This window comes from Salmo salar, chromosome 19 (genome assembly GCF_965601325.2).
Source record: "Salmo salar chromosome 19, fSalSal1, whole genome shotgun sequence".
In the NCBI taxonomy this organism is placed as follows: domain Eukaryota; kingdom Metazoa; phylum Chordata; class Actinopteri; order Salmoniformes; family Salmonidae; genus Salmo; species Salmo salar.
This window is the reverse complement of record NC_138309.1, coordinates 36,937,995-36,951,058: the sequence shown is the minus strand read 5'-3', so window position 1 is coordinate 36,951,058 and position 13,064 is coordinate 36,937,995. Positions and strand designations below refer to the sequence as shown.

At 44.5% G+C, this 13,064-nt stretch overlaps 1 protein-coding gene across 3 annotated transcripts in view; it reads right to left on the bottom strand.

Annotated features, from left to right (window-relative positions):
- The window catches only part of lyst (lysosomal trafficking regulator), a 215,517-nt gene that overhangs the window by 14,144 nt on the left and 188,309 nt on the right, over nucleotides 1-13,064 (bottom strand). For all 3 annotated transcript variants that reach the window (XM_045702248.2, XM_045702249.2, XM_045702250.2), the window contains 5 exons: nucleotides 12,593-12,810; nucleotides 12,013-12,243; nucleotides 11,448-11,637; nucleotides 7,080-7,216; nucleotides 6,695-6,793 (listed from right to left, as the gene is read on the bottom strand). In XM_045702248.2, the coding sequence (XP_045558204.1) occupies nucleotides 6,695-6,793; nucleotides 7,080-7,216; nucleotides 11,448-11,637; nucleotides 12,013-12,243; nucleotides 12,593-12,810 (875 nt within the window). The remainder of the gene's footprint in view (nucleotides 1-6,694; nucleotides 6,794-7,079; nucleotides 7,217-11,447; nucleotides 11,638-12,012; nucleotides 12,244-12,592; nucleotides 12,811-13,064) is intronic.

The window sequence follows — 13,064 nt, the reverse complement described above, 5'->3', positions numbered from 1 at the left end:
TATGTATACTTTGACAATGTAAGTAATTTAACTTGCCATGTCAATAAAGTCGGCTGAATTGAAATGAGGGAGAGAAAGACAGAAAGACAGAGAGAGAGACAGTGAGACAGAGTGAGACCGAGACAGTGAGACCGAGACAGAGAGACCGAGAGACAGAGAGACAGTGAGACAGAGAGACAGAGAGACAGTGAGACCGAGACAGAGAGACAGTGAGACCGAGACAGAGAGACAGTGAGACCGAGACAGAGAGACTGTGAGACCGAGACAGAGTGAGACAGAGACTGTGAGACCGAGACAGAGAGAGAGACCGACACAGAGAGACCGAGACAGAGAGACCGAGACAGAGAGACCGAGACAGAGAGACCGAGAGACAGAGAGACAGTGAGACCGAGACAGAGAGACAGTGAGACCGAGACAGAGAGACAGTGAGACAGAGACAGAGTGAGACAGAGACAGTGAGAGACAGAGAGAGAGACCGACACAGAGAGACCGAGACAGAGAGACCGAGACAGAGAGACCGAGACAGAGAGACCGAGACAGAGAGACCGAGACAGAGAGACCGAGACAGAGAGACCGAGACAGAGAGACAGTGAGACAGAGAGACAGTGAGACAGAGAGACAGAGAGACAGTGAGACAGTGAGACAGAGTATGTACTGTGGGGTCTAGGGGAGAGAGAAACAGAGACAGAGACAGAGAGTGTAACAGTGTAACAGTTACAAAAGCCAATGTAACGGTTTAGCTTCTGTCCCTCTCCTCGCCCCAACCTGGGCTTAAACCAGGGACCCTCTGCACACATCAACAACTGACACCCACGAAGCATCGTTACCCATCGCGCCACATAAGCCGCGGCCCTTGCAGAGCAAGGGGAACTACTACTTCAGGTCTCAGAGCAAATGACGTCACCCGATTGAAACGCTATTAGCGCGCACCACCGCTAACTAACTAGCCATTTCACATCGGTTACACTCACCCCCCTTTTGAACACTACCTGATCTAACGACCACACGAGGGGACAGCTTTATTACAGGTCATACTGTTTCAAACTGTCTTAATCTCCCCCATAGAAACAACAGTGACAGCACCGTCAACAAAAACGGAAGGGATCTTTTGCAGCTCTGTAGAAGCCTGGGTCTGTACTTTGTCAAAGGTAGGTTACGGGGGGAGTCTTTGGGGAGATTCACCTATTGCTCACCTCTTGGTGAGCAATAGGTGATCACAGACATATGATGACAGACATTGACCCTTTGTCTCTCAGCTCATTCACTGTCAAGCCACTAACACCTCTGTCTGATCACAGCCAAATGACGTTGTTCCTCAAAAGAACAGACATGGAAACAACTACACATTCTCAGCCCAGTAAGCTGTACAATCAGAAATTCATACAGATGGGCCCAAAAACAGCACAGAAGAATACCAGAAAGCAACCTGGAACCAAAATATCCAAACCCTCTTAGATAACTTTCTGGATAGCACATTCACTCACAGTAAAGAAGGCATCAATCTAGCAGTAAAAAACATCAACTATATATTCAGGCAAACGGCAAAAGAAGCACAATTGAAATTGATAAAAAAACGAAACAAAAAAGATCACAGATGACAACTGGTTTGGTGCAGATTGTAAAATTATAAGGAAAAAACTTGGAACACTATCCAACCAAAAGCACAGAGACCCAAATAATGGTGAATTACACATTCATTACTGTGAGACTTTAAAACTCTATAAACGTACACTCAGAACCAAAAAAAACACAGTACAACAGCAAGCAGCTGACACTAATTGAGGAGTCCATAAACACAAACAACTTCTGGCAAAATTGGAAAAAATGTAAAAAAAAATCTAAACAAGAGGAATTAGCGATACAAAACGGTGACATATGGACAACCCATTTTAAAACACTCTACAACACCGTTCAAATTGACACAAACGCAGAACAACGCCAAATTCATGAGAAGTTGAATGGATTAGAAAAAGCTATAAAGGACAATCAAAATCCTTTGGACTCCCAATGGAGACAGAGAGAGATACAGAGAGAGACACAGAGAGAGACAGAGAGAGAGACAGAGAGAGATACAGAGAGAGATACAGAGAGAGATACAGAGAGAGATACAGAGAGAGATACAGAGAGACAGAGAGTGAAACAGAGAGAGACAGAGAGAGATAAGGAGAGTGACAGAGAGAGATAAGGAGAGTGACAGAATGATACAGAGAGTGATACAGAGAGAGACAGAGAGTGATACAGAGAGAGTCAGAGAGTGATACAGAGAGAGACAGAGAGTGAGACAGAGAGTGAGACAGAGAGTGAGACAGAGAGACAGTGATACAGAGAGAGACAGAGAGTGATACAGAGAGAGACAGAGAGTGATACAGAGAGAGACAGAGAGTGATACAGAGAGAGACAGAGAGTGAGACAGAGAGAGACAGAGAGTGATACAGAGAGTGATAAGGAGAGTGACAGAATGATACAGAGAGTGATACAGAGAGAGACAGAGAGACAGAGAGTGATACAGATAGAGACAGAGCGTGATACAGAGAGAGACAGAGAGTGAGACAGAGAGAGACAGAGAGTGAGACAGAGAGAGACAGAGTGATACAGAGATAGACAGAGAGTGATAAGGAGAGTGACAGAATGATACAGAGTGACAGAGTGATACAGAGAGTGAAACAGAGAGAGACAGAGAGAGAGACAGAGAGTGATACAGAGTATGCACTATGGGGGTCTAGAGGGAGGGATAATGGTAGGTCAGTGGGTGTTGATGTGGAGGCGGACGGATGGAAGGATGGAGAGAGGAGGATGGCTGGAGCTTAGAGAGTGACTGAGGGTGTTGCCATGGAGACCCACGGTACTGTACTCAATGTGGTGCTGGTAAAGAGAGACGGAGAGAGAAATAGAAAGAGCGAGAGAAGCAAGAGTGGAGAGAAACAAAGAGATACAGAAAGAGAGAGAGAGAGATACAGAAAGAGAGAGAGAGAGAGATAAAAGGGAGAGAGAGAGAAAGTGGGAGAAAAGAGAGAGAGAGAGGAGGGAGAAAAGAGAAAAGGGAGAGAGAGAGAAAGTGGGAGAAAAGAGAGAGAGAGAGGAGGGAGAAAAGAGAAAAGGGAGAGAGAGAGAGTGATACAGAGAGAGACAGAGAGTGATACAGAGAGAGACAGAGAGTGATACAGAGAGAGACAGAGAGTGATACAGAGAGAGACAGAGAGTGATACAGAGAGAGACAGAGAGTGATACAGAGAGAGAGAGAGAGTGATACAGAGAGAGACAGAGAGTGATACAGAAAGAGACAGAAAGAGACAGTGATACAGAGAGAGACAGAGAGACAGAGAGTGATACAGAGAAAGACAGAGTGATACAGAGAGAGACAGAGAGTGATACAGAGAGAGACAGAGTGATACAGAAAGAGAGTGATACAGAAAGAGACAGAGTGATACAGGAAGAGACAGAGTGAGACAGAGAGAGACAGAGAGTGATAAGGAGAGTGACAGAATGATACAGAGAGTGATACAGAGAGTGAAACAGAGAGAGACAGAGAGAGAGACAGAGAGAGACAGAGAGTGATACAGAGTGATACAGAGAGTGAGACAGAGAGTGAGACAGAGTGATACAGAGAGTGAGACAGAGTGATACGGAGAGAGACAGAGAGTGAGACAGAGTATGCACTATGGGGGTCTAGAGGGAGGGATAATGGTAGGTCAGTGGGTGTTGATGTGGGGGCGGACGGATGGAAGGATGGAGAGAGGAGGATGGCTGGAGGGTAGAGAGTGACTGAGGGTGTTGCCATGGAGACCCACGGTACTGTACTCAATGTGGTGCTGGTAAAGAGAGACGGAGAGAGAAATAGAAAGAGCGAGAGAAGCAAGAGTGGAGAGAAACAAAGAGAGATACAGAAAGAGAGAGAGAGATACAGAAAGATAGAGAGAGAGATAAAAGGGAGAGAGAGAAAGTGGGAGAAAAGAGAGAGAGAGGAGGGAGAAAATAGAGAAAAGAAAGAGAGAGAGAGAGAGAGAGAGAGAGAGAGAGGGAGAAAAGGGAGAGCGAGAGCGAGAAAGAGAGAGACCTGGCTCTCAAGAGAAGACAGGCTATGTGCACACTGCCCACAAAATGAGGTGGAAACTGAGCTGCACTTCCTAACCTCCTGCCAAATGTATGACCATATTAGAGACACATATTTCCCTCAGATTACACAGATCCACAAAGAATTCCTAAACAAATCTAATTTTGATAAACTCCCATATCCTACTGGGTGAAATACCACAGTGTTCCATCACAGCAGCAAGATGTGTGACCTGTTCCAACATGAAAAGGGCAACCAGTGAAGAACAAACACCATTGTAAATACAACCCATGTTTATTTTCCCTTTTGTACTTTGACTATTTGCACATAATATGATATTTGTAATGTCTTTATTCTTTTGGAACTTTTGTGAGTGTAATGTTTAATGTACATTTTTATTGTTTATTTCACTTTAGTTCATTATCTATTTGACTTGCTTTGGCAATGTAAACATGTTCCCATGACAATAAAGCCCTTACATTGAAATTAAATTGAGAGAGACAGAGGGGGGAGAGAGACAGACAGAGGGGGGAGAGAGACAGACAGAGGGGGGAGAGAGACAGACAGAGGGGGAGAGAGACAGACAGAGGGGGGGAGAGAGACAGACAGAGGGGGGGAGAGAGACAGACAGAGGGGGGGAGAGAGACAGACAGAGGGGGGAGAGAGAGACAGAGGGGGGAGAGAGAGACAGAGGGGGGAGAGACAGAGGGGGGAGAGACAGAGAGGGGGAGAGACAGAGAGGGGGAGAGACAGAGGGGGGAGAGACAGAGGGGGAGAGAGAGAGAGATATACACTATATAAACAAAAGTATGTGGACACCCTTTCAAATTAGTAGATTCAGCAATTTCAGCCACACCCGTTGCTGACAGGTGTATAAAATCAAACACACAGACATGCAATCTCCATAGACAAACATTGGCAGTAGAATGGCCCGTACTGAAGAGCTCAGTGACTTTCAACGCGGCACCGTCATAGGATGTCAAATTTCTGCCCTGCTACAGCTTCCCCGGTCAACTGTAAGTGCTGTTATTGTGAAGTGGAAATGTCCAGGAGCAACAACGGCTCAGCTGTGAAATGGTAGGCCACACAAGCTCACAGAACGGGACCGCCGAGTACTGAAGCGCGTAGCGCGAAAACATTCATCTTTCCTCAGTTGTAACCCTCACTACAGAGTTCCAAACTGCCTCTGGAAGCAACGTCAGCACAAGAAGACTTCATCAGGAGCTTCATGAAATGGGTTTCCACGGCCGAGCAGCCGCACACAAGCCTAAGATCACCATGTGTAAAGCCAAGCGTCGGCTGGAGTGGTGTTAAGCTCACCGCCATTGGACTCTGGAGCAGTGGAAATGCGTTCTCTGGAGTGATGAATCATGCTTCACAATCTGGCAGTCTAACGGACTAATCTGGGTTTGGTGGATGCCAGGAGAACGCTACCTGTCCCAATGCAAAGTGCCAACTGTAAAGTTTGGTGGAGGAGGAATAATGGTCTGGGGCTGTTTTTCCATGGTTCGGGCCCCTTAGTTCCAGTGAAGGGAAATCTTAACGCTACAGCACACAAAGACATTCTAGATGATTCTGTGCTTCCAACTTTAAGGCCGTTTGAGGAAGGCCCTTTCCTGTTTCAGAATGACAACGCCCCTGTGCACAACGCGAGGTCCATACAGAAATGGTTTGTCGAGATCGGTGTGGAAGAACTCGACTGGCCTGCACAGAGCCCTGGCCCCATCGAACACCTTTGGGATGAATTGGAACTGGAACTTGGAACTGCGACTGCAAGCCAGGCCTAATCACCCAACATCAGTGTCCTACCTCACTAATGCTCTTGTGGCTGAATGAAAGCAAGTCCCCCGCAGCAATGTTCCGACATCTAGTGGAAAGCCTACCCAGAAGAGTGGAGGCTGTTATAGCAGCAATGTTCCAACATCTAGTGGAAAGCCTTCCCAGAAGAGTGGAGGCTGTGGCTCAGTTGGTAGAGCATGGTGTTTGCAATGCCAGGGTTGTGGGTACGATTCCCACGGGGGGCCAGTACAAAAAAAAAAACATTTATGAAATGTATGCATTCACTACTGTAAGTCGCTCTGGATAAGAGCGTCTGCTAAATGACTAAAATGTAATAGCAGCAATGTTCCAACATATAGTGGAAAGCCTTCCCAGAAGAGTGGAGGCTGTTATAGCAGCAATGTTCCAACATCTCGTGGAAAGCCTTCCCAGAAGAGTGGAGAATGTTATAGCAGCAATGTTCCAACATCTCGTGGAAAGCCTTCCCAGAAGAGTGGAGGCTGTTATAGCAGCAATGTTCCAACATCTAGTGGAAAGCCTTCCCAGAAGAGTGGAGGCTGTTATAGCAGCAATGTTCCAACATCTAGTGGAAAGCCTTCCCAGAAGAGTGGAGGCTGTTATAGCAGCAATGTTCCAACATCTAGTGGAAAGCCTTCCCAGAAGGGTGGAGGCTGTTATAGCAGCAATGTTCCAACATCTAGTGGAAAGCCTTCCCAGAAGAGTGGAGGCTGTTATAGCAGCAAAGGGAGGGACCAACTCCATATTAATGATTTTGGAATGAGATGTTTGACGAGCAGGTGTCCACATACGTTTGATCATTGTAGTGTGTATATATATTGAGAGAGAGAGGCTTGTATTACTCACAGTAGTAGTATTGAAGCGGTTAATGTAAGCCGTGATGACTCCACATCTACTGCCGGTGAACAGCTGACAACCGTCAGACACCCAGGCACACGCTGTTACCTACAGAGAGAACACAGTAGGTGATGTACTAAATAAAAGTACAAAGGAGATGTGGGGTCTCCTATTGCCCTGTCATTAGAGTCTCCTATTGCCCTGTCATTAGAGTCTCCTATCGCCCTGTCATTAGAGTCTCAAGGAGTTGTGGAGTCTCCTATCTGGGTTACGGCTCCTGGTCTTAATCTTTAGTCAACTATATAAATATACCTTCAGGGTTTAGTGATATTAAAGGTAGGTTAGTTTAGAGCACCGTATGACGTGATATTAAAGACTAGGTACAGTAGTTTACCTGGTGTAGTGGAGAGCACTGTATGAAGTTGATGGGCGGTTCACTCTGTTTACTCTTTAGCCTCAGCATGTTGTCAGCATAGCCCCAACTCAAGATGGCAGACCACTGGATATCTGTACTGTGCATGCTCCTCACACCTGGAGATACACAGAGGAGAGGGTCAGTGTTCCTCACACCTGGAGATACAGAGGAGAGGGTCAGTGCTCCTCACACCTGGAGATACACAGAGGAGAGGGTCAGTGTTCCTCACACCTGGAGATACAGAGGAGAGGGTCAGTGCTCATCACACCTGGAGATACACAGAGGAGAGGGTCAGTGTTCCTCACACCTGGAGATACAGAGGAGAGGGTCAGTGCTCCTCACACCTAGACACACAGAGGAGAGGGTCAGTGCTCCTCACACCTGGAGATACAGAGGAGAGAGTCAGTGCTCCTCACACCTGGAGATACAGAGGAGAGGGTCAGTGCTCCTCACACCTGGACACACAGAGCAGAGTGTCAGTGTTCCTCACACCTGGAGATACAGAGGAGAGGGTCAGTGCTCCTCACACCTGGACACACAGAGGAGAGGGTCAGTGCTCCTCACACCTGGAGATACAGAGGAGAGGGTCAGTGCTCCTCACACCTGGACACACAGAGGAGAGGGTCAGTGTTCCTCACACCTGGAGATACAGAGAGGGTCAGTGCTCCTCACACCTGGACACACAGAGGAGAGGGTCAGTGCTCCTCACACCTGGAGATACAGAGGAGAGGGTCAGTGCTCCTCACACCTGGACACACAGAGGAGAGGGTCAGTGCTCCTCACACCTGGAGATACAGAGGAGAGGGTCAGTGCTCCTCACACCTGGACACACAGAGGAGAGGGTCAGTGGTCCTCACACCTGGAGATACAGAGGAGAGGGTCAGTGCTCCTCACACCTGGAGATACACAGAGGAGAGGGTCAGTGTTCCTCACACCTGGAGATACAGAGGAGAGGGTCAGTGCTCCTCACACCTAGACACACAGAGGAGAGGGTCAGTGCTCCTCACACCTGGAGATACAGAGGAGAGAGTCAGTGCTCCTCACACCTGGAGATACAGAGGAGAGAGTCAGCGCTCCTCACACCTGGAGATACAGAGGAGAGGGTCAGCACTCCTCACACCTGGAGATACAGATGAGAGGGTCAGCGCTCCTCACACCTGGAGATACAGAGGAGAGGGTCAGCGCTCCTCACACCTGGAGATACAGAGGAGAGGGTCAGTGCTCCTCACACCTGGAGAGACAGAGGGGAGGGTCAGTGCTCCTCACACCTGGAGATACAGAGGAGAGGGTCAGTGCTCCTCACACCTAGACACACAGAGGAGAGGGTCAGTGCTCCTCACACCTGGAGATACAGAGGAGAGGGTCAGTGCTCCTCACACCTAGACACACAGAGGAGAGGGTCAGTGCTCCTCACATACAGGGTCAGCTCACTTGTTTTCTTTAAAGCAGATTAGATTAATTGCCACAACATCAAAAGATGTGTTACTGTATATATTTATGTCAGGAAAGAATTTCTTCTGGTTTACCGTCCCAAATAAAATGGGATCTTTATTTCTCATATAAATTAAAAAGCAGGTCGCTAGGTGTAGGCCAGGCGAGGCTAGGCCATTATCAAATAAGTAAACTGGGATATGACTAAAGAGTTAATCAGGGTGAATTTTCCACAAATAGACAGGTATTTACCTTTCCATGGTAGCAAGACCTCATCTATTTTTGCTAACTTTCTATTAAATGTATTAGAGTGAGATCATTTCTTTCTTTAGGGATTTGTATACCGAGTATGTCCACATCCCCGTCAAACCATTTATTGGTAAACTCACGGTATTGTAAAATTTGTATTGTTTAGTAATCCAATACGTAATATAGTACACTGATCATCATTTGGTTTTAATCCAGAGAGGTTAGAAAAAGTATCTAGATCCTCTATGAGGCTGTGGATCCAAGTTGTGGATTTAAAAGAAAACATGAATCATCAGCGTACAATGACACCTTTGTTTTTTAAGCCTCGGATTTCTAACCCTTTGATATTATTGTTTGATCTAATTTTAACAGCTAACATTTCGATGGCAATAATAAATAGATATGCCGATAGTGGACAACCTTGTTTTACTCCTCTTGACAATTTAAAACTTTGAGATGTAGCCATTATTTACTATTTTACACCTAGGGTTACTATACATAATTTTAACCCATTTTATAAGAGATTCCCAAAATGTAAATATTCCAGGCATTTATATACAAATTCCAGTCGTACTTTATCAAAAGCCTTTTCAAATTTCGGCTATGAATACCAGGACTGGTTTCCCAGATTTTTCATAGTGTTCTATTGTTTCCAGGACTTGTCATATATTTTCTCTAATGTATTGTCCATGTAAAAAACCTGTCTGATTAGGATGAATAATATCCGGCAATACCTTTTTAATTCTATGCGCTAAGCATTTTGCTAGAATGTTTTTATTCACAACACTGAAGGGTAAAGGACCTCCAATGTTTTAAATGGACTGGATTTTCATATTTACTTCTTGGATCCTGTTTCAGAAATAATTAAATCAAACCTTTTCGTTGAGTATCTGATAATCTACCATTTATATAAGAGTGGTTAAAACATGCTAATAATGGTCCTCTGAGTACATACATTTTTTTTGATATACCTCCACTGGTATGCCATCCAGGCCTGGAGTTTTCCCAGCCTTAAAGGCTTTAATTGCATCTAGAAGTCCCTTCTCTGTAATTAGGTCTTCACATCAGTGAAGGTCTGTATGGCTGTTAATTTTACGCTATTAGTAGGAAGAAAAGAAAATCCTTACAATTAACTTCGGTTAGTGGAGATGGAGATGACAAATGAAAACGTATTCTTAAAGTACTTTGCTTCCTCCTTCAAAAATTGTTTGGTGAATCATGGATGACTCCGTCATTGGCATCAAGTTTCAGTACATTTTTTGGGGTAGAATTTCTATGTTGAAGATTAGAAAATGATTTGGTGCATTGTACCCCATATTCCATACGGTTCACTTTATTGTTTATAATACATTACACTTGATCTTTCTTGAATAAGTTCCTCCATTTCTTTCAGTTTCTCCTGTAACTTATTCTGTGCCTCTATGGTACAGTTTGTAATACCATCTATCTGTTCTGTTAGACCTATTTCCTTTGTTAATATGGACTCCTTTCAACTACATTGCTTTTGTTTTGGAGCTGAAATGCCTCTAAAAGGCACATTTAAAAGTGTCCCCCTACAATAAAGGGATTATAAATTATTCTGTCCTGGTTAAAAACAAGTTGCCATCCAATAGGCTTTGATTATATTTCCAGTATCCTCGCCTTCGCAAAAATTCTGAAAGAGTAATGTATAGACCAATTATTAAATGCTGTTTGTTTGTGTATGTAGGGCAGACAACTGACTAATTGTATTACAAGCTTGTAATATTGGGTTGCATGAGCTTGTGTCCTCCCCCAGCTATGCATTATTTAACATGTGTTTAGGGGGTTTGCCACAATATAAATATCAATTGAACTACTTTGGCAGTGATTTTTTTTTGTTTACACAACCATCAAATACATAACTGGGAGACATTAGTGATGTGAAAACACATGCTTTGTTTTGTCCTACCTCGGGTAAGGGTATCTCAAAACTGTAGAGTCCTTGCCACTAGCCCATTAGGAAATGTATACTTTTCTGGTATACTGTAATGTGTCACCTTGTTCCTAGTATAATATACTGAAATGTGTCACCTTGTTCCTAGTATAATATACTGAAATGTGTCACCTTGTTCCTAGTATAATATACTGAAATGTGTCACCTTGTTCCTAGTATAATATACTGAAATGTGTCACCTTGTTCCTAGTATAATATAATGTAATGTGTCAACTTGTTCCTAGTATAATATACTGAAATGTGTCACCTTGTTCCTAGTATAATATACTGAAATGTGTCACCTTGTTCCTAGTATAATATAATGTAATGTGTCAACTTGTTCCTAGTATAATATATTGTAATGTGTCACCTTGTTCCTAGTATACTATACTGAAATGTGTCACATTGTTCCTAGTATAATATAATGTAATGTGTCACCTTGTTCCTAGTATAATATAATATAATGTGTCACCTTGTTCCTAGTATAATATAATGTGTCACCTTGTTCCTAGTATAATATAATGTGTCACCTTGTTCCTAGTATAATATAATGTGTCACCTTGTTCCTAGTATAATGTACTGTGTCACCTTGTTCCTAGTATAATGTACTGTGTCACCTTGTTCCTAGTATAATATACTGTAATGTGTCACCTTGTTCCTAGTATAAATTTACTGTGTCACCTTGTTCCTAGTATAATATAATGTAATGTCACCTTGTTCCTTGCTGTAGATCATCATGAGACAGAAGTTGCGTGACAGTCCACAGATGGCTCTGGTCGGGAGGGCCAGTAGAGATCCGAACCTTTCTCCATGGGGCTGGCTGAAACACACTACAGGATCTGGAGAGCTGGGGGACCCCACATACTCACCCCACTTCAGGCCCTTGATCCAGGACAGGGGACTCTGTGGAGGAGGAAGAGGGGGAGAGAGAGAAGGATGATTATTCAACAACACTGCATAGCCCACCCAGACAGACCCATATCATTTAATTTCAATTAAATCTTCATGTTGTAAAGACCACTTAGCAACAGCTGTTTTTCAGGGAGACTACGTTACACTTCTCCATTTATTTTTTTACCTTTATTTAACCTTTAACTAGGCAAGTCAGTTAACAACAAATTATTATTTTACAATGATGGCCTACCGGGGAACAATGAGTTAAACTGCCTTGTTCAGGGGCAGAACGACAGATTTTTAACCGTGTCAGCTCTGGGATTCGATCCAGCAACCTTTCGATTACTGGCCCAACACTAGGCTACCTTTGACCTTTAAACCTACCGGGTAAACTATATCTTTGACCTGTTCCCTGGTCTCTCTGAAGGCCAGCTGCACCAGGAGACCCATGGCAGCAGGAAGCTCTCCCTCCATAATGAGTCTGGGTCCGGCTCTGCTGATGTGGGATGCAGAGAACAGCTGTCTGGGCGTCTGTCCATAGGTCTTGATCATGGTTTCCAACGCACGCCGCTGCACCGGGTCCTCCACTGACGACACGTCCATACCGAAATATGTCTACGGACGAGGGGAGAAGAATCTAATTGACCAACTTGTCAAACAGTTAAAATACAAGCTAATGTCTCTTCTTTATCCAAGGTCATGCTCATTAGGGAACACACGAAAACGTTCCGCAACGGTAAACCAAAACCCAATGTTAATTTTTTTGTCCAAATCCAGTCCCTCTCTGTTCCAGTCTGTTTGCTTCCGTTTGGTGGAATATATATGCCCCAGGTAATAAACTCACAGCTGGGTGGAATACATTGATTGCACATACAGCTGCCTTGCCCTTCTGTTCCAACCCAAAAACCAGGTCAACAATATATACTAATCTATATAACTGGCATGGTGTATATAAGTTACTCACAGCTGGGTGGAATACGTTGATGGCATGTACAGCTGCCTTGCCCTTCTGTTTCAACCCAAACACCAGGTCAATCCACTGACAGAGGGTCTGAGAGACCTGGTCTGACTCCAGGGCCTGGCGGTGGATCAGGATGAAGAGGCGAGGGTCGTTTCGCGCCCAGTGTGGCAGGTTGACGTGGTTCACACGCTCACTGTTTTGACGCACACCAAAGTCAAAACCTGGAGGACGACAGAGATACATTGGAAAGAGGAAAGGAGGTCTACTGTAAAACATTTCTTACTGGTAATATGGGCGTCTACAGTAAAACATTTCTTACTGGTAATATGGGAGTCTACAGTAAAACATTTCTTACTGGTAATATGGGAGTCTACAGTAAAACATTTCTTACTGGTAATATGGGCGTCTACTGTAAAACATTTCTTACTGGTAATATGGTCATCTACTGTAAAACATTTTTTACTGGTAATATGGT